The sequence below is a fragment of the Xiphias gladius genome, chromosome 24 (genome assembly GCF_016859285.1).
Source record: "Xiphias gladius isolate SHS-SW01 ecotype Sanya breed wild chromosome 24, ASM1685928v1, whole genome shotgun sequence".
Lineage (NCBI taxonomy): Eukaryota > Metazoa > Chordata > Actinopteri > Istiophoriformes > Xiphiidae > Xiphias > Xiphias gladius.
This window is the reverse complement of record NC_053423.1, coordinates 12,590,074-12,610,753: the sequence shown is the minus strand read 5'-3', so window position 1 is coordinate 12,610,753 and position 20,680 is coordinate 12,590,074. Positions and strand designations below refer to the sequence as shown.

At 38.4% G+C, this 20,680-nt stretch overlaps 1 protein-coding gene across 3 annotated transcripts in view; it reads right to left on the bottom strand.

Moving 5' to 3' along the window:
* Positions 1–20,680, bottom strand: part of LOC120786131 — a 41,200-nt gene that overhangs the window by 3,960 nt on the left and 16,560 nt on the right. The window contains exons 12-47 of one of the 3 annotated variants that reach the window (XM_040121300.1): positions 19,318–19,446; positions 19,155–19,212; positions 18,948–19,028; positions 17,880–17,935; positions 17,671–17,739; positions 17,534–17,558; positions 17,413–17,442; positions 17,036–17,104; positions 16,815–16,954; positions 15,665–15,784; positions 15,335–15,392; positions 14,921–14,965; positions 14,760–14,816; positions 14,524–14,672; positions 12,507–12,608; positions 12,368–12,416; positions 12,200–12,280; positions 11,175–11,888; positions 11,004–11,081; positions 10,420–10,556; positions 9,509–9,607; positions 9,240–9,297; positions 8,986–9,134; positions 5,943–7,242; positions 5,721–5,842; positions 5,508–5,621; positions 4,821–4,878; positions 4,047–4,181; positions 3,699–3,800; positions 1,325–1,654; positions 1,165–1,239; positions 929–1,062; positions 695–826; positions 383–440; positions 204–284; positions 6–86 (exon numbers count right to left, since the gene is read on the bottom strand). In XM_040121300.1, the coding sequence (XP_039977234.1) occupies positions 6–86; positions 204–284; positions 383–440; positions 695–826; positions 929–1,062; positions 1,165–1,239; positions 1,325–1,654; positions 3,699–3,800; positions 4,047–4,181; positions 4,821–4,878; positions 5,508–5,621; positions 5,721–5,842; positions 5,943–7,242; positions 8,986–9,134; positions 9,240–9,297; positions 9,509–9,607; positions 10,420–10,556; positions 11,004–11,081; positions 11,175–11,888; positions 12,200–12,280; positions 12,368–12,416; positions 12,507–12,608; positions 14,524–14,672; positions 14,760–14,816; positions 14,921–14,965; positions 15,335–15,392; positions 15,665–15,784; positions 16,815–16,954; positions 17,036–17,104; positions 17,413–17,442; positions 17,534–17,558; positions 17,671–17,739; positions 17,880–17,935; positions 18,948–19,028; positions 19,155–19,212; positions 19,318–19,446 (5,275 nt within the window). The remainder of the gene's footprint in view (positions 1–5; positions 87–203; positions 285–382; positions 441–694; positions 827–928; positions 1,063–1,164; positions 1,240–1,324; positions 1,655–3,698; positions 3,801–4,046; positions 4,182–4,820; positions 4,879–5,507; positions 5,622–5,720; positions 5,843–5,942; positions 7,243–8,985; positions 9,135–9,239; positions 9,298–9,508; positions 9,608–10,419; positions 10,557–11,003; positions 11,082–11,174; positions 11,889–12,199; positions 12,281–12,367; positions 12,417–12,506; positions 12,609–14,523; positions 14,673–14,759; positions 14,817–14,920; positions 14,966–15,334; positions 15,393–15,664; positions 15,785–16,814; positions 16,955–17,035; positions 17,105–17,412; positions 17,443–17,533; positions 17,559–17,670; positions 17,740–17,879; positions 17,936–18,947; positions 19,029–19,154; positions 19,213–19,317; positions 19,447–20,680) is intronic. The other 2 variants (XM_040121302.1, XM_040121303.1) reach the window with 2 other exon arrangements.

Below are 20,680 nucleotides of genomic sequence, written 5' to 3'. Positions count from 1 at the left end.
CATACCATTGTCAATTTTCTGGTCTGTCTCAAGTGCCTCCATTGGAAAAGATCCCTTTTGACTCTGCCGTTTCTCAGGCTGTTCGTCTGTGCAACAGAAATCAAATCTCAAAGCTCATACCAATACTCTGCCTCTGCCTGTATTACTCACTTTAGTTAAGCTGTGTATAAAAAGGACACTATTACAGGGCTGGTGGGACTCACCCCTCGGTTGTGGATTACTGATGGGTGGACAGAAGACAATCAGTTTCTGTTTTTTCTTGATGTTTTGTACCATTTTTAGAGCTACGAAAAGCAAACAAACAGCACAGTTGATACTAATCACTGTATACCCCCATACAGCATAAACTCTTTGACAGTCGCTTATTAAAACCAATTGTTACCTTCACTGAATGGAGCCATTCGCACGCATTCATACAATTCATCTTCCAGCAGTACACTCTTTGTGAGAAGAGAAGAGAAAACACATACAGGGTAACAATTACAATAATTAATGTGTCTTTCCACTTTGTGCATTAACTTATTTTTTAACAAAATAAAGCACAATTATGAAATCTTAACATATCTTGTCCACAATAAATGATACAACTTCTTTCTGTGCTAATCAAAAAATAAGCTTTAATACATCATTAAACATATCTTGCCCAAATTACCCTAGTTTGACGCATGTGTTACATGTGGACCTAATAGGATACCTGCGCATCCATCTTGTTGAAACGCTCCCGCTGAGAGATTTTCTGGGCAACTTCCTTTAAAAGTTCCAATTTCATCTGTTGGAGCAGATCCTCGTCCAGCCAGAACCTCATGAAGTGAGGATACTGTTTCAGCTGAAAGAAACACACATCGTTTTAAAAAAAAATGTGGGCGCAAAAGTTAAATACACTTGTTGTTTCAAGGTTTTTGATACATTAAAGGGAGACACCACTCACCATGTATTTGAGCTGGTGATCAGGGCTGACCATATGTTGACAGATCTCATTCTCAGAGAGCGTCTCACTGCAGCTCTCACACAAGAAGAATGAATTTGAAGGTTTCCCTAGACACTCCCACACGGACCCCAGACCTGATGAGGACACATTATCCTTAACATCTTGTATGCTTTCGTGAAATGATATGAAACAATTGGCGCTGAAAGGCATTGTTATGCAAGGACAGACACACTCACCAATGACTGGTTCAGTGTCCAGTCCCTCCACCCTCAAGTATGCTGAAAAATTACTGCAGCTCTGAGTTCTTTCCCCTGTGACACCAACACAAAATAACAAAATCAATAAATTAAATGACAAAAGCCACCGGTTCATACACTGTAAATGCATAATACCTACCCGTTGAAATTCTTGGGTGTGCCTGTGATGCACTGTGCCGCCCAAGTCCTGGACTGCATCCTGTGTCTTTCGCTACATGTTCTGCTTTGAGGCTGGGTGTTGATTGGTTCTGCTGTTCTGTATTCACCACAGCTGCAGAAGAGAGTGGGTCTGGGCTGAAGGATTTTAGAGGTGATATTTTCTCTGCATCTTGTATCTCTGGGTCCATTCTCTCCTGCTGTTGTCTGTTCTCAAGAGTCTCTTGGCATGTATGAGGAGTTAGGGCAAAGGTGCCTGCAGATTGTGAGTCAGTGGCAAGAGGATCTGCACAGTCATGAGGTTTCTCCACTGCTGGGAAGTAAGGATGAGAGAGATGGCAGATTTGTGCAAAATGAATGATGGAAGAAGGAAGAGACAGACATACAACAGTCTCAGACTTTTGGACCCCATTGTATAAACAATAGCAAGATTGCGAAGACGAACAATGTAAGACATTTTATATTTAAATTTATGTGCAGTGGAATCTGCAATCAATTGGTTGTTGACTTGACCTGGTATTTTCACTCTCACACAATATAAATAGGAAATGATGGAGTAAATGGTTAAACGTTTCGTTTTACACGACCTGTTATAAAAACTGCTTTGTTAGATTTTTTTAAAAATTTTTGAGACAAATCTCAAAATTGGCATATAGTGTGACTGTCTCAAATATGGTTCAATAAATTATAACTTTTATAAATGAAAAAGAAAAAAGCATAAAAATGTTGAGAAATACCTCAGGCATAATTTTACAGTTATCACCAATCAATTTTACCTTATCCCCTTTCTATAATAAACTCTTCTGACATGCTCAGGGCCTTCCAGATTAACCTCTCACCCAATAGATGTCAAAAGTAACATATGCCGGACATGGCAACACCATCTTCCACCTGGAAAATGTGATGTTTTGATCTGATAATACAATTAACTGCAGGTTTTGAACTTTCGTTATCACCCTGTGGTGCTCTGAAAGGGCAAACCAAATAAGGCACCATGGAACAGAGACTAATGTTTAAATTCAACAAACTGGAAATACTTTAAGGGAAAATATTTTATAAATGAAAGTCATCAACAATTAAAACACATAATGATCAGTTTATTCCCCCTCCTTTCTCTCTCTCTTTCTATTTTTCACCTAGACACATACATACACACACACACACACACACACACACACACGTAACACCCACACACACACACACGTAACACCCAGAACCATCGCTGGTGAGACCCTTAACAGACTAACATAAATTTTAAGAACATTCCAGGATGACATCCTACTGACTCTCTGTTTAAAGTACATGAATCTGTTGTTTAACTATTCAGTCACCCGATTAATATTACACAGCACCCCACACTTGGGTGATATTTACTGGCTCTTTTTGCACTTTGACGTGTTTGGTACCTAAACTCTTTGCAGTTCTGTCTTTAATTGACTTTATCACATCTTCGATTATTATATTCTTTCTGTCACCAGAGCTGAGGTAAGCATGTTCAAATGTGAGCCTGATGACCTTATGCTTCTAAAGAAGATTTGTTTAACTCCTTTTTATTCATTTTTTGACCATTTTCAGTGTTTTTAAATGCAATGATTACATTAATTAAAATATTTTATGCTGCTTTTGCAGAAAATTTGTAGGCTACTGTTATAAAGTGTCATGAAAATAAGTATAAAATGCGATACTACACTTTTTGAGAGAGAAAATTGAAGGAGAGAAATGAGTGGGAGTACTTCAATGTGATACCTCTCACTTTCTCTTTAAAGCAATAACTACCATGTCTGTCCTTTAGTGTGACATAATGTCCTATGGTGCGACACACTCAAAAGAAACACAAATGTTTTTTTCTCAAAATATCTTAAAAACAGTTGAGGATTGAGTGTTAAGGGAGATCTAATCACTCATCTTAAATTGGTATAATTTAACAATTTTGAAAGGATGACAGCAAAGTTTGACTTACATTTGTTGAAAAAGTTGAAACAAGTTCAACAAGTCATGGGGGAAAAAAAGGTTATTCATAATTTCATATTAAATGATATATTAAAATAAGTGTCTAACAATGAAGTCCCTCTTATGCTATTTGTATATATTTTTTTTTCCCCAACACCATAAGACACATTTACATTTAAGTGAAAATGTTTTTTAAAAAAAAATAAAAATAAAAATAAAAGAAAAGAAAAGACAAAGTTAGTGAACTTTTATATTTTTCTCAAATATCAGATTTCACATTAAATTAATGTATTTTTTCTTCAAAAATTGATTTACAAATTTTTTTTTTTTTTTATTGTCTAATTTTAAACTGCCCATATCGTTTATGATTTTATTTTCCCAGACCCAAGAATCATTTGTGTTCTTACCTGACATATGGACCAATACTGTCTGGAGCTCATGTTTGTTCTCCTGCTCTGGTTGGTTGTTAGCAGAAAGTCCTGTCATTTCATTCTTTGGAACGCACATCCCTTAGAGACAAAACTTACAATGTATATAATGTATTTCCAGATCTGTGTGTCTTTTAATACCTTCACAACAATACATAATGAGTTTCTCAAAAATCAAGAGCCAGAAAAAAAACCAACTACGGTGACAATATTTCCAAAAGACAACAATATCCACTCAGGAATCTAAGTGTAAAGTTATAAGTTCAAATTGATTTGCTTTAAACTGAAATTTCACACTTAATGCTCAGAAATGACACTCGAATTTACCATCATCTGGGCTTGAAACCTCACATTGACTGGCAGAATCAACTTGCTGTCTCAAAGCCTGGGCAGTTTCAGTTGTGGAGGATGATGGAACCTGCAAGTCTCTCCGTCTCACCATTGCTTTCAACCTTTCTACAGCTGAGAATAAAGAGAGAAAGAGAATTAAGACCAAAACAATGACAAGATTTATAAAAATAACTGTCCACTTCTATGAAAATGAATAAAATCCTAGTATCATATACAAGGATAATTTCTTCATATTGTTGATCACTGCTCACCATAAACCGTTTAGGTCCTTCATTTTACTCTGTGAAAGTCATAATTTTGATCTAACTTGCGCCAAACAGTTACATGCAGTTTTGCTATGGACCGGAAGTCTGAAACTCTCTTTGAACCTGATGAAGACTTGCTGCTGACAAGCACATACAGTACATATGAAACAAATTGGTTTTTGGGCATAGAGTATGAGACCAGAGTCACATACACAAGTCCAAATTAACATTTGGTTCAATTCACAGATTGTTTCCTTTCTGATAGAATTTAAATCTTTCTAAATGAAATATACAGGAATTTACAGACTTTTTTGTCTGGATTTAAAAGATTAAAATTTCCTCAGTATCATTTGTTTGCCTGGATAATTTCTCTGTCCCCTCTGGCTCCACTGCTAACATGGCAAAAGAGGTCAAAATAGCACAAGGCCTGCTCTTACTAAACTTCGTTCTTTGGAAGTCACATTGAATTGGATTTTTGTTTTTTAGGCTATTAGAAAATCTTTACCTTTGTCCCCCGGGAGAGCAGCCAGCTTTTTGTACACATCATTCGTCACTTCCATATTCTAGCAGAAAGAAAGACAAAATCCCTCATACATGTTAACTTAAAATCATACCAAGCTACTACAAGTCTGTGGCATCTTACTTTACCGATGTACATTCTAATGTATATGTGTATGTTTCAGCGCAGTCCACAGTTGCTTCTGTTTTCTCCAGACTCTTTACCATCTCTTAACCAGTTTTGCCAAAATAAATAGCTCATACCAATCTAGACTAATTCAATACACTGCATTTTTTTAGAACAAAGAACATCTTGATAATTTCAACATTTTGAATTGATAATTTAGGCTCCCTAAGCAGAAGAAATATGATTCAAGATTACTTACAATGTAAAACATGTCAAACAATGTGAATTTATCATTAAAAACCTCTTAAATATTTATACTGATCCATGCACTGAGGACAAGAATCAGTTACTGTTGCATAAGCACATTTTTTTTTTTTTTTAAATCTAGTAGTGTCTTTGCTTGAATAAAATTCCTCGTAGTTTTTATTAAATGGTCATTTGTGGCTTACTTAAAGTGGACTTATTCTACTTTAATGATGTGACACAATACGTACAAAAATTAAACAACCTGCCCAGACTGTTAATTTTGAATCATATCGACCATAAGAAGAGACTTGTACAGTTCACCTGGAAGCTTTGAGATTCCACATCTTTCTCAACCTCAGCTAAGCGGGCCACTCTCTTCTCCAATTCACTCTCCAACTCCCCCAGTTTGGCATTCCACTCAGGATACTTCATTTTCTAGTAAGAAAATTCAAAGCAGACAGTTAACATCTGAAATACAGCCCTGCTTTACAAGGTGCCCACATTTTCCTACAAGAAGACTTAGCAAGCACGTACCACATAGTTATACATGTGGTGAAAGTCAATCAGGTGACTGGACGATTTCAACCTGACTGCACAGAGCTGACAGTAGACTTGCCGCCTTCCTTCACATGACACTTTAATCAGCTGGTTTAAACCTATAAAACAAATATGCAGACCTCGGATTAAAGTCAAAATGAGTTGACAGGAAAGGAATCCATAGGCTTATTGAGTGATTTCTCCTATATAAATACTTACCAACTTTAGGAAGGTGTTCACTTGGCTTTGTCTTAGTCTTGGAGGTATGTGATGGCTCTGTAGGTGGATTCTTGTGCTCAGTGCTGGCAGACATGGCTTTGGTCAGATGTGGAGCAGCCGGTGGATTACTCTTATGAACATGTAGTGCAGTATTGGCATTTGGCCCCACTGCTCTCTTCCTATGTTCAGTCTTGGCAGAGGCTTCAGTATTTTGAACTTTAACTGACTTTTTAGCCATTGAAGTGCCAGCTGCAATTGTCACTGTAGTTTGAGATGTGACTGTAATTTTGGATGCTGTTTCAGCAGGTGTAGCTCTACAGGTGGCTTCAGGCACCACTGTGGATCCTCTCTGAGAGGTGGGTGCAGCTTTACATGAAGTCACTGTAACTCTGGATGCAGCTCCAGTTCTGCTTTCCAGTGCTTTCGATAGCGTTGCAGATTTCGTTGTTGAGTTGGTATTTGAGATGGTCATACTAGAGGTAGAGGTGGGTCCTGTCAGTTTGGACGAGGGTGCTGTATATTTTGCGGTGGTTGCAGTGCAGATGGTGGTAGTTGCTGTCGATTTGGTCTGGGTGGTTACAGCGGTCCTGGAGGTGGTTGCTGTACACTTGTGGGCAGGTTCTCTGCATTTGGCGGTGGTTGTAGTACAGCAGGAGGTGTGAGCTGTAAATATCGTAGTCTTACTAGAACTGGGGTCAGCTGCAGTCAGTTTTATGGTACTTGCAGTGGTACTGGAGGTGGCCGATACACATTTGTAGGGCATCTCCATCGATTTGGTGGTGGCTGTAGTACAGTTGGATGTGGTGCCTGTGAGTTTGGAGACAACTGCTGTCGATTTTGTGGCATGTGCAGTACAACTGGAGGATTTATCAGTACATTTGGAGATGGCTGTCAAGGATTTGCTGGGGGTAGTTATAGTAAAATGTGAAGTTGCTGCAGTTTGAGATGTCCCCACTATTTTGGAAGTGGTCACTATTGTAAATGGTTCCACAGTTGTGTTTGGAAGGATTTTATCTTTGGAGATGTTTCCTGTCGAATCAGAATGCAAACTGGTTGTGTTTGCCCCACTTTTGGACACATGTAGACTTGATGCATTTTCACTTCTTCTGGAAACGGTCAGACAGGTGTTATTCCTGTCAGCTGACTCACCGCCTTTGATGTAGGACATTTTAACGTCCGTATTTGATTGAGGAGCGACTTCAGTTGTTTTGGAGGTGGTTTCGGTCATTCCACACATGGGTGCAGTTACTGAGGATGGCTGTACCTCAGATTCCTCTGAGTCACTATCAAGCTCCACCACCTTTGAAACGCAGCAACCATATTTAAAAAGACTGCCCATTGATCAGCTGTTTTAGTACACACCCAAACAATTACTGCCCATAAAATATTAACTTCCTGAGACTTTTTTGGTAATTTCATGACATACCAACCCATCATGCTCTGGCTATCTTCTCAGGGGACCCAGCTTAGTATCTCTACTCCCAATTTCAGACTAAAATTTTGTTCTTTATCTTCTTCCTATCACTTTGGACTTTTTAATTGTACTGCCGTAACATGTAATTTTCCCTTCAATGATGTCTTATCTTTAAACTCATCACAATGGATTTAAATGAGGTAATGCAGTGATTTTGAAAACAATCCCAGCATATCAAATAACTATCTGATAAGACATAAATTGTTTATATAAACTGTATATTATCAATACATCCTAGGAGAGGGTGGGAGCTACAAAATACTTTGTGGAGATTTTGCTGATTATTGGTCAACTCAGTGAAGAAAGTGTTCAGGACCCCAGGATGTCTTATAGTGAAATATTTACTGAAGCTGGGCCAAGGGGAATGGGGGAAATGATCAATACAAGCTTATGTGCATGATGCCGTCTCCATTCTGAAGCTCAGTCCCCTGTCCTCATTCTTTAAACCCCTACAGATCACGCCGCAAATACTTTACGCCCAGAAATGGTCAAACCCAATTCTTCTACAGTATGTGGAGTTAGTCTATTGATTCCTTATTCCGTAAATGGGGAAATGTTTTTACCCGTGTTAGTTCAGATCATGTTGCATGTAGCCTTCAGTATAACGTCTGTGAGTCCTGGTCTGGAGCCACTGTTATCTGGCTATGCCCATGGATTCTAGCAGACACCAATATGTGGCGTCTAGGGAGGCAAAAGCAGCCATCTCCTCTGACCTTGGCTACTACAGCAACACTGCTTCACTTTTATCAGAATGGTTCTGCTTTCCCCCAAATGACATCAGACAGCTGCCCGACATCTCAAGGAGAGAAGACAGTGTGCTCTTCAGAAAGATTTACTGCTGATTCGCCTGAGACCTCAAGGCTTGACCTGCATAACCCAACAGAAAATTCCCAACACAACTAAAATGATATGGGCTACATGATTTAATCACTAGCACCGGGAGGAGGGGATTAATTTAGTAGATCCTCTGACCAAATGGTCACAGCTGTTGTGACAGAAATCAGCAACTAATCAACCATAAAAACCATCCGTAACATTAAAATGAATTGCCTCCCAACAAGTGTAAGCAAAATCAGACTCAAGCACAAAAGCAATTAAGTCAGCGTTTTGGGTTGTTGACCTTCTGTACCCCTGACCCATAAATACTTCAAGATCTTATCCGAGAGACAACGTGCCAGATATCCTTCAGGTCAGCAGAACAGCAAAGAGAAAGAATGTGTGGAGAGGAAAACCTGGGATGACGTAATAAATAATGTATTCTACCTGAATTAAATCACATTTTTTGCATTAAAGTTTTATTTTACTTGAGAAACTACATGTTATGTATTAAACATGTATTCTTATTCTGGCCATCTAGTATTATCAAATTTAGATTACCAAACAGAAGAAAAACATGCAAACTTCAAAAAGAATTGAGGTCCTTGCTGTTGAAATGTCTGAAAGGTGCATTTTCCTGTTATCAGTTTCATCTGCTCAGCATGCAGCAGTTTGACTTCTGTATAAAGAATTGAAGATGTAAAAAAAAAAAAAAAAAATTTCACAAACAAATTAGATGCCAAATTGACTGACCTGGATGTTGTCAGTCTTGGCGTAGACTTCATGTTGAGCATGGACGGGGACTAAGGTGTGCACAGGTTGAATACCAGATAAAGCTGAGGTTGAAGTGAGTTCATGCCCACTGTCCTGCTGAGCCTGAAACGCCTTCACTGACTGTATGGCTGTGAGGATAATGCAGAAAAAACATTGCACACCAAATTAGCTTCAACCAAAACCAGTAAGGAAAAAAAGTACATGCCCAAAATTAAGGAAAGATGTACCCTTACCTGAATTAAAATTTTGTTTTGAGATGTTATTGTAAATCTCTTCATCCAGATCAACAACCTGAAGTCCAGACATAAACAGTTACAGTGGTAAAACGTATTGAATTCTGTTTGAATCTTTCAACTCTTTATCCCATTTGTTTTACCTAGATCTTTTCTCCACCATTGCCTAAGACTGACAAAAGGAACATAGTATATTTTTTTTACCTCAGTTTATTTAGTGACAGCTATAACCATGTCCGAAAGTGAAAGAATTTAGGCCAGGTACAAACCTGAGCCTCTCCATATCCTCTCTCCTGTTCAAACAAAGCAGCCAAATGTCTGATTCTCTTCTGGTGCTTCCCTGTTAGAGGTGCGAGTTTCTGAAACCCCTGATGTCAGAAATATACACGGGGGAAGAAGTCACTACTACAAAACAGACCATCTCACATTGAATGCATGCCTACCACCCGTGCATTTGTATAGAACATGGTAGAAACTATAGACCAGAGGAAAAAGTTCTGAAGGTGGCTTTAATCTTGTAATGAAGATGTTAAATGACTATGGTACGATTGTATTCTTCAACACTGAATTTTCATAGTTTTTTGGAAAAGCAAAACTAATTTAGAGTAGCTGGAAAGGCATGTACAGCACAACAACCATTTTACCTGTTGACATATAAACTTGATATGAAAAATGTCCAATTCCAAAGGATGATCACATTGTGCATTATTTTAATTTTAACTCCAAGGCTCCTTTGTGGAAACTCGTCTTGCATGTTTGAGACTTGCTAGTTCTCTGAAGAATTAAAGATTTAGTGTGGTGAGCCTAATCTATTTTAGTCTTAGTAGCAGGGGTAAAGGATACAACAGCATCGTTGGTTGTTCTCTGGAGACTGCCTACCTTTTTCCACAGCCACGTAAACATGATAGAGGAAAACACTTGCTGCCGACTTAGCTACAGTTTCATTCCTCCTCTCCCTACTGGCTGTGGCAGTCTTCACTGAGCGACTACCATGTGAAAGATAGGGGACAGACTGAGGACTGTGGATTTTGTCCCCCAATTCTTACAGAGTGGTCGCTCTATGAAGGGTTCTCCTCATGGCCAGGATGGAGAGGAGGAATGATTACATCGACCAATAAGTCTCTCAAAGTATATAATACATATAAGAATTTTACTGAGATAAACTTTAGCTTTCACTCACCACCAGATACATCTTCTGGTGGTCAAATCCAGTAACATGGCTGACGATATTCTTCTCTGGGATCTTCAGAGAGCAGCACTCACAGAGGTAGACGGGGCCACGCCAATCACAATAGCATTCAAGAAGTGCACTCAAGCCTACAAATTATATTGTTCACAATTAATATTGTTTTGTCAATCTTCAATGTAGCAAGAAATATTTTTATTCACAGAAATTATTTAATTAGAAAATGAATGAAGCTCAGGTAAATGTGAAACATTTCATGAAATGTTGCAAGGAATGAAAATATAATAACTAAAAGTGCATTCTTTTTTCATTTTCCTCTGTGACTATCCATTTGCTCTTTCATTAAAAAGCTAACTTTCTAAACATTTTAAACTACCACTTTTATGTTTGGGGCTAAAATGGTCTTAAGATCCAAAAAAACAAAAAAAGCAATGCTGGATAAAAGGAGAAAGAACTAAATATCAAAAAGGTGCTGTAGAGATTTGACCAGTCAGAATAACAACATTTACAAAAGGACAGTAACTGATGCAGTTCTCTGACAAAGGCAGACTCATTAATGTGGAGATTTATTAACTGACCAACCACGGGCTCCCGGCTTATCTTCTTGACATACTGCCACAACTGAACTGCTTGTTGCTGGTTCTCATTGGAAGGAGCTGTAAGAGAGCCATAGACAACCACAGACTCAGCCATTTTCACACAAACACTGTGGAAAATCTCCCACAAACTTAATAAGGTATATAACATACCTTTCTCCTTTACAGTACCATGACTTGTTTTGCCACTCTCCCCCTCGTCGGCGGTGGTCACCCCTTTTAGTACACCACTTGGCATTTTTTGGGGTTCTTCACAAGATGTGTCATCTTTGGAGTTGAGCCGCTGTCTTTTATGTCCCAGTACTCTCCCAACATCCCCATTGGAACATGTGACCTCTTGTGATTTTTCAGACATGATGTTTAGCCTCTCTCTCTCATTTTCTTTGTACAGGTAACTCTTCAACTTTGTCAGGATCTTTTTGCAAGTTTTGCCCTTTTCTTCTGTATTCGCTGCTACATCATCTTTGTCTGTGTTCTGGCAGCTTTCTGGGATCTCCCCACTTGGTTCTCTCATTGTAGGTTCTTCTATCTTCTCCTCCTTTATCAACTGGCATGTCTCCCTACCTGCATTCGTTATCTCATCTGGACTAGTCTTTGAAAACACCTCTCTTCTCCTCTCTGATTCTTTTTCACTTGGTGTAGGAATCTCCTTGTGGGATCCTTTTTCTGCATATCCTTCACTTTCTACACAGCGTTTATTGACAATTTCAGAACCAAGTTTTACGGAAAACTTTTTTGGAATGTTCTCATTTTCGTCTGTAGACTTTTGACTGGTCTTGTTCTCACATCCCTCCACCATCCTACTGTTTTTCTGATGGTTTTCTCTCACATGGTCCTTATCCACTTCTTTCAGAGTTTCCCTGTGGGCTGAGAAATATGAAATTAAAAAGTGTATTTGATTATAATTCTCTACAAAGTTTTGTCATGGATCCTTTCAGTAAACAATAGCACAAATAGCAACAAATCAGCTGTCCACATGAAGAAAAATAACAGATCAGGTAAAGAAATTAGTAGTAGTGGATTTCCAGGAAACACGATTGCAATGGGAACCCACAATGTGAACCCAAGCCTTAAGTACTCCAAAACGAATGTAGCCATGCAAGTTAAGGTCATACTGCACATAAAACATCTACATCACTGTCAAAATATTCTGTAAATTTGGTTTTGGCTGGGCTTACACAGCTTCATTGAAGGTCGTATGTGAGGTTCAAGCGTTCCGCCCCCATGTCTTCTTTTTGCAGATGCCACGATGCATATTGCTGGAAAAGAACAGTGTAGGAATAATCAAGAAACCAATTCAGTTACAGATGACAATGCGCAACATTCATGGCATTACACATACTCACCTCTGTCGTAGGAGCATGGCTCCAAGATGGGGTTGTCCAACTTTATTACCTTTGAGGGCAAAAATATTGCATAAATCGCATGGCAAGAGGAGATGTTACATGAAGATGGTACAGAAATTTAATTTCTAAAATAGAATACCTGTACATTTGATATGGAGTGAATACGTGCTGCCTGTTTTGCCAAGTCCAGTAAGGTCTCTGCATCAGTGCTTGAACTCAGTGAGCCTGGGTGGAAACGGTCCTACACACACACACACACACACACACACACACACACACACACACACACACACACACACACACACACACACACACACACACAACGTACTTATTTGTGTTGTTAGTCTTCCTGGAGTCCTTGACAACTATAACTAATAAATAGTACTGACAGAAACATCTTAAGACAAATAAACTGCAGAGCACTGTAAGGGCAGGTGTGTGTGGATCCAAGTGCAAGAGAGAGAGAGTCAAGCAGAAGTGCAATGTCCAAAATCCAAATGTTTAATCCGAGAGACGTAGCAGAGGTCAAAATACCAGGAGTCAGTTAAACCAGGCAACAAGGCAGATCAGGAACAGGCAGAATCGAGGGTCACAAAAATACCGAAAAAACAGATCATACACAGGGAATCAATCAGGACTAAATGTGAGGGAGCTTGAACACAAGGGTAACAAAGACAATCTGGCAAAGCGTGAGAAATGAGGCGGGGTTTAAATACACAGGAAACAAGACACAGGTGAAAGACACTAAGGTGGAGACAGTAATCAAAACAGGCGGGAAAAACCAGGAAGTAAAACAAACAGTAACACAACAGAACCAAGACTTCAAAATAAAAAACAGGAAATGCCAAGAAAATGAATACAGATCCTGACAAGCATACTATTAAAATGCCACTAAACAGGGTTTACCTAGAGTTAGCGAGCATTGGCGTAGTTAGTTTTGATTCAAAGCTAGCTAACATGCCTATAGACACCAACTGAGGGAAAAGAAAACAACTAATAGCTGCTAATGCAGCATTTTAGTTGTTTCAGTGACAGTGAAACTCCCATGGATCTGAATATACCAGGTACCGCAAAGATGGTGAATAACAGAGCTAATCTAAATGGCACAATCAACATCTTTTCTGTTATCATCTTCCACATCGCCCATAGATTTTTATATAAAACGTGGTGTCAGACAAGGTTGCCGTATTTCACCCTTTGGTGGTCTCTCTCCTTACACAATTTTTCTCCTCATAAAACTCTCTTATAGAATAATGATCATATACGTATTAGGAATAAATCTCTTTTTTTATCCCAAGTGGTTCCAAAGAAAGATTGTCAACTTTTTGTTTATTTTCAATGAATAAGGCCTTATGCTTTCCTATGAGCTTTTTATAACTAGACACATCTTTCCAATTGCCATTGTGTTTCAAAATGAGTCTCTTAGAAAAGATTTTTAAAAACACAATGAATTTTTTGTTTTTGAAATACAAGATATCCATTCTAGATTTCTTAGTTTTGTTTACTTTTGTTCAAAACCAGAAGGAAGGAATGACTTAGTCATAAGAGCAACACTTCAAATTCAAATTAGAAAAATTGGAATCAAATTTATGAATTTTATTTCAGATAAAGTCTATTCCTGTCATCTGTTTGTATTGTGTTAACTGTAAATTTTCATTAGTGGGAATGCAATTTGTGGCACGCAAAAATGAGGTGCAAGTGGCTGGCACCTTGTTTAAAATGATTAGGAGGTGCCATCACAAATTTCCTCATATACCTTGCAAATCTAGAGCAACGTGATGCATCATCACTGTAAACCACATAGAAGGTCACATTTAATGTGAAACTTCATTTAGAAGTATTGCAACAATACAAGAATAAAATGGGTACGTAACTCCAGGTTCAAAAAAAGAATTGCAGAGATATCTGGAGAATAACTGCTGCAGTAGGAAAACCACATAGCACATTGAATTATGCATTTTTTGCTGTTAATGCCCAAACACAGTTTAACACCAACAATATACAGTATGTGGCACAATCAGGGGCTTCTATTGCCAATTCCAGTATAGCCCTACCTTAATCTAATCTCTGTTTTGCTGCCTTTGCAGCATAACACAAAACACTCACCATTGATTGCATTAATTAAAAATACTGCAATGAAGAGCTAAAATACTCACCAGAAATGTTGCAACATGTTCCCGACTGAACACATGAGCGTAACATTCACCATCTGAAAGTCTCCTCTGACACAGCAAACACAGGAATCCCACGTTTGTGGACTGATGCCGTCTGAGACACACATGGTGCATGACCAGGAATTGTTTGCCTGCAATAAAGAGGTGAGGAAAACTCAAAAACATCCATGGTGCACTTCTGATTTCTGGCACGACGTTTTCTCTCCAGTAGTACTCACCGAGCAGAGGGAATCTCTCATTTTGTTTGAGTTTGCTGTATGTTTCACACCGTGGAACTGCACAGGCATAACAGATAAACATGCACAAGTCAGTTGAAAGTAATCAAGGCAAAGAATTTCCTTGTTCTTATTTCAGCCTAAGAAATAATTTTATCACTAACCTTCTTGCTTTAAGAGAGAGTGGTATAGTTCAAGTCTCGCCATCACTGCAGACAAAATCATAAAATCAGACGCTTTAATTATTTTCAACCGCTTCATGTCTAATTTTTGGATTCTTATGTTGTTCCAGTAGACTTTGTGGCAAACAAGACCAAAACCAGTTCAAATAGTCTCACAGAGCACATATCACTAATCAGTGGTAAAAATTTTGACTTTGTGTAAAAAAAAAATTAAAAACAAATTATTATTATTTGAGGAAATGTACAGGTGCAAAGAAAAACTGAAACATCTGTCTGTACATGAATTACAATCTCTCTTCCTGTCCAACACGAGGGTTTAAGTGCAGAAAGGAAAGATATGCTAGTTTGTCTTCTCAACTCTCTCTCTCAGTAATTCGATGCAAGACCATTTCTTACCTTTTGGGTAACTAGGTGGGATGAGGCTGTGAAATATCTGGTATGGGATATCAAGAACCTGAGAGGGAAAAAAATCTCAGTTAGCAGGGACTAAAGAAAATGATATAGCGCTCAGAAAAGGACTGCAGGAAACTCACCTTTTCATTCTACCATATTACATTAAAAAGTTTTACTGTGGTATTGTTAGTTATTGCGTTATAGACTGAATTTAGGTTCGTATGTTATGAAGCTGGTAAAAGCTGTTAGAAGGATCTCTACACAGATGTGAACACCTTAGAAAGAAAAAAAAACAAAAACGGTCTGTTCAGGCTCTTTGAATTGGCATTTTACCTTCAGCATCTTCTGATTGGGTCCTCTTTCCTTCTCCTCTTCCCATCCCATTGACTTCAAGACTTTCACATCCAGATGGTTCTCCCAGCCAAAAGGGAGCCGCCAGGGATTCTGGTACAGCTAAAAGCATGAAAACTAAAGCTGGTTATTCCGACCAATAGTTCATTCCATGGAAGTCGGCTGTATATTACTGTGGTTCTGATCCCTACATGACTCATTATTTTCAACGTTGAATCTGCATCCACAGTTGAGGTAAACTATTGTTGATTTTTGCACACTGTATCACAGGTTTTTTTGATTCTCTCAAGCATCACGCCAATCTCAGTGCAATGGTAATGTAACAATAACAAAAAAATTATATCTGTTCACTGTGATGGATTACTTCTGCTATTTAGAATGAAGGGATTACGTGAAATACTACTTAAGAACACATTCACATAATACATTGGAAAATGGTTTCTCTGGTGACAGTTTATCTAATAAAGAGAATGCCTTTCTGATCTTTATTCATACACCTGCAAGTGGGCACAAAGAAACCGTCAACAATGTCTCAGGCTGATTGAAACCCGAGACCTTGTCTCAGTCTCAAATTCACCCAAAATGCGACCAATCACACACAGGGATAAGTTCCTTCTTTCGACTCTTCACCCACTCGGCAGGAGAGTGAGTGTTTCTATCTTAGTGGGAACAATTCCCTTAGGTGCAATGTTGCACATGCTCCTTGGTTTTCTAATAATACCTTAAGCCAGACACTAATCAAATAAACAACTCCATATAAAGGTATAGCCAAAATCATCAGATTATTCCTCAATACGTGTCTGTCACGTGCACCGCATCATGAGGCACTATATATTTTTCCACTACAGTTTTACTCCAAAATTATAAACACAAGGTTTATTCCGTAAATTCATAAACAAAAGGGAGTGAATCCAAACATACATTGTGGTGGCTATAGACCAAAAATCCATTAGCTGAATATGTAATAGAAAAACAAGAACGCGTACACATATTAATTGAAAATCCACACACACATTCATGGTACTGACACACACACATGAACAGCTGCACTGGCGCCATTAAAATGCTCCAACACCTTTTGAACTTCCTCCACATTATTGCCTTTAAGAAAATAACTTAAACAAAAACTCACCAATGTGTGTATCAAATGCTTTTGAGATTGAAAGTGTTGCCTGAGAAAGGACTCTGCGAAACAGTCCTGACAAGCAAAGCACACATAAATAGGGTCTGCCTTCAACTGAGTGCTCACACACCCCACAACCAGGGATGAACCTAATCAAAGAAAAAGAAATCACATATTTTTCAGTTTAACACCTTACAAATACACAATGATAACAATCGGGGGCAGCTCACCAATAACTACTTCATTTCGCTTCAAGCTCTCTTGGAGGTACTCGTATAAGCCCAGACTGGGCTCCCATCCTTGAAAGAAAAAAGGGTTAAGAAAAAGAGCTGAATAAAATAAACTGTAATTTTTCTTAACAGCAGACATGAAGCAAATTATTGGAAATTGTGATGTTCAAATGCAAATCTCACTGTGTGAAGACTGTTCTAACTGTTCTAAGATTTAAAAAAAATTATATTAATAGGGTATATTTAAAAAAAAAAAAAAAAAAAGCTGTCAGATTTACATTTATTTATTTTCAGACCTTTTGACCAATACACTTCTCTGTATTGTTATTAATGACCCAAAGTGACCCCAAGTTTTTCACAGGAGGAGAAAATTGTACCTGTTTGGTCATAACCATCAGCTCTTTCAGCTGAAAGAAAGGGATAAAATGATCACACCATATTCAAATGAGCTTAACAATACAACAAGACATGGGAAATGAGACAAAAGTGAATTGGTACCTTCTCTAAAGAATTTCTTCAACATCTGGGGAATACATTACAAACACATCTCAAGTAAGGTACGATTTTGTAAACATTATGAATAATCAAAATGTTTTTTAGATTTTCTGTAGGGAGATATAAAAATCTTGACCTACCTGTTTGTGTTTCATGTCTGACAAATGTTTCAAATACCCAGACTGAGTGTCAAAGATGATACTGCATTCCTGCCACAAGGAAGACACAGGGGTGAAACAAAGTTCAGTGCATTCTACAAACTCGTGTACTCAGTATTCTCCAAAAGTAAGATAATGTGTGTTGCAGTGATAACATCATGGCTATTGTCGTGAAAATCATAACTTGTCACCTGACAGCGTAGTTTGTACGATGGTGCTACGGACCCCACTGACGCAGTACGACGCTCTACAAAGATAAAACAGGAAAAAAAGTAGTATTTAATTGTTAATTCCATGCTTTTCTGGGGTGTATATACTCTTCCAGAGGGATGACTCTGACACATTACATAAATATGCATACATTGTGCAGAACATGGAAAACATAAGTTTCTCTTGAAAAGGAGTAGTCAGTATGTCAGTATGTATTATTCCAACTTGGCCTGAAACGCCCTGGCACCTGAGTCTATCCTATAGAGGATGACGTCAAGTTTAATAAATGCACCATGAACGCAATATCAGCTGTGGTGGTCGTATAACAAACCAAACACAGAATAGTTCAGCTATGGGTCACTAAAGAAACTATGACCATCCCTTTTTTTAATATTCCGAAGCTACCAAGCATGCAGCCAAAACGTGACAGGACATAGAAGTGATCTTGCACCACCAAAATATACAATGGTTAAATTTAGTATACTATAAGGCTTGTGTCTTGAATAGAGTGATCGGACTGAGGGAAATATCCTGCATTAGAAACAAGATCAAAACAATGTTGCTTAGAAAAAGGCTATTAGACATTTTTCACAGCAGACATTTCACGTTATTGTGACCGGTATAGAGAAGGTGTAAGACAAACAGCTTCAAACAGGTTAGCTGGTGAGGTGTATGTTTATATATGTAGGACTGTTTTTATATAGAGGACCTAGGTCAAAAGGTCCTCAGAGGGTGCCTCACAGTTTGGAAAAGGAAGTTAATGCTTTGTGACTGAAACCATATGTTAGTGACAGTTTTTAGGAAAACAACTGCCTTATTTAAGAGTTGGTGGTCAAGGCTGACTTTCAGAGCGCTTCATCGGCTTCACACCCTCTCACAAGCAGACCTGCAGATGCTTGACTGGACGCTGTACTTCTTTATAATAAACCTTTATATGCAATCAAGGCGGTGTCAGCGGAGTCTCCTTCATCCTCTTCACATCATCAAAACCATCTAATAAACTACACTGGTTCACTAGACAAACTAATTGAAAGTGAAATTACACTTACCCAGCTTTTTCCCTGGTTTGATGCTTTTAATCAAGCTGCTCCCCTCTCTTTCCTTTGTGATGGATTCCAGTTTCTTCAAGGCTAAAAGCCACCATAGGCTCAGTTAGTAAAACATCATTCTGGGTTCCACTGAAGGTTCAGTACTTTCAGAGAAATACAATATAATGGAAGCAGCATTAAAAAAAAAGAAAAAAAAAAGGTATCTACCTTCTGCATAGCAAGTGAAGTTCATTGATGTGAATTCGGCCGGATTTAGGTTTAGTTGCTGTAACAAAAAGCCATTTAGCTTCACATTAAGACGAACAAAAGCATCAATTTGGGGAAACTAAAACAAGTACACTAACCCTACGGAATTTGTAAACTATCTTACCTTCATTTCAGTGTTCTCAGTACCATGAATCTCTTCTGTCTGCTTTGCAAAATCAAGTATCATGGAGGAGATGGAGTTGTAATCCTTGTAGCATTCCTTTGACAACAAAGTGGAGGGGTGCCAGGCTTTCTGCACAGATTAGAATTGATGTGAATTGCACAAATACCCTACAGGAATATAGATATTGAAGCAAGTCTAGCTGTGCAGAAAACTAATGACAGACAAATTACCCAGTAACTGTGGTTCAACTGTTCTGTTTCTTATTAAACAAATATTGGCAAGTCATAACGCCTCAAAGTAGCTGGCTGAATTTAATGTGGGTCTACATCATTCTTGCTAATAACCTGGGACATGCACAGCTGAATGGTATCATCTTGCACATGTAAATGTTACATTATTCAGAATATGTCAAGTCTGCAGTGATGACGGAGGACACCTAGTGCATGTGCTCATTTCACGACAGAATTGGCTTTTCGTCATTTCTCAGACGACATACTTTTAATAAGCCAGTTGGGTGGGTAACTTTAGCAAGGTGGGTAAGTTGAACTAATGCTTAGACTTCTTTCACCACTTACCCCTTCATTAAAGTTCAACTCCTTTCAGTACACTTAAGTTATTTCTGTGCTTACTGTAGAGGAAAAAATCTCCTCTATGGTGAGGAAGTAAAGACAACAATGAGCCTACTGAGATTCTAAGAATTTATTACAGAATATTAAATGAATTAAAGTGAACAACCAGCAATAATCAGCAATGATCATACAGAGACGACCCCTTCAGTACTATTTGGCCAAATAGGGTGCAGTCTCTCTCCACTCAAACTCAAACTCCAGACCCCCTAGCAAACAGTAATGCCATTATTTATCCAAAAGACTCCATTCTCTCCCAGAAGACGGGACCTATCACCTCCTAATCAGTCACCCGTGTTATATCATTCTCTAGTCTTCCCTCTCTTTAAAATCGTGCATTTGAGGAAGCAAACACACCACATCTGAATGACCTGTGGCTACATCCTTGATAAAAACCTGCTTTTACACACATTCCCTGTACCACACTTCTACCACTCAACAATAAAGTTCTGCATGTGTGAAAATCAAAATTACTGTGAATCATCAATTTATCATTTATTCTTATCGTTTGTTTGTCAGCAGGATTACGCAAAAAGTACTGAGCCAATTTGCACCAAACTTGCTGGAGGGATGGGGCATGAGCATGGGCCAGGGAAGAACCCATTACATTTTGGTGCAGATCCAGTTTAAGGGGCTAATCCAGGAACTCTATCACTTTCCTTAACATTGCAAGATAGGCCATTTTTAGATATTTTCATCAATTTCTCAGGAAATAATGTATGGCTCTTGGTGTAACA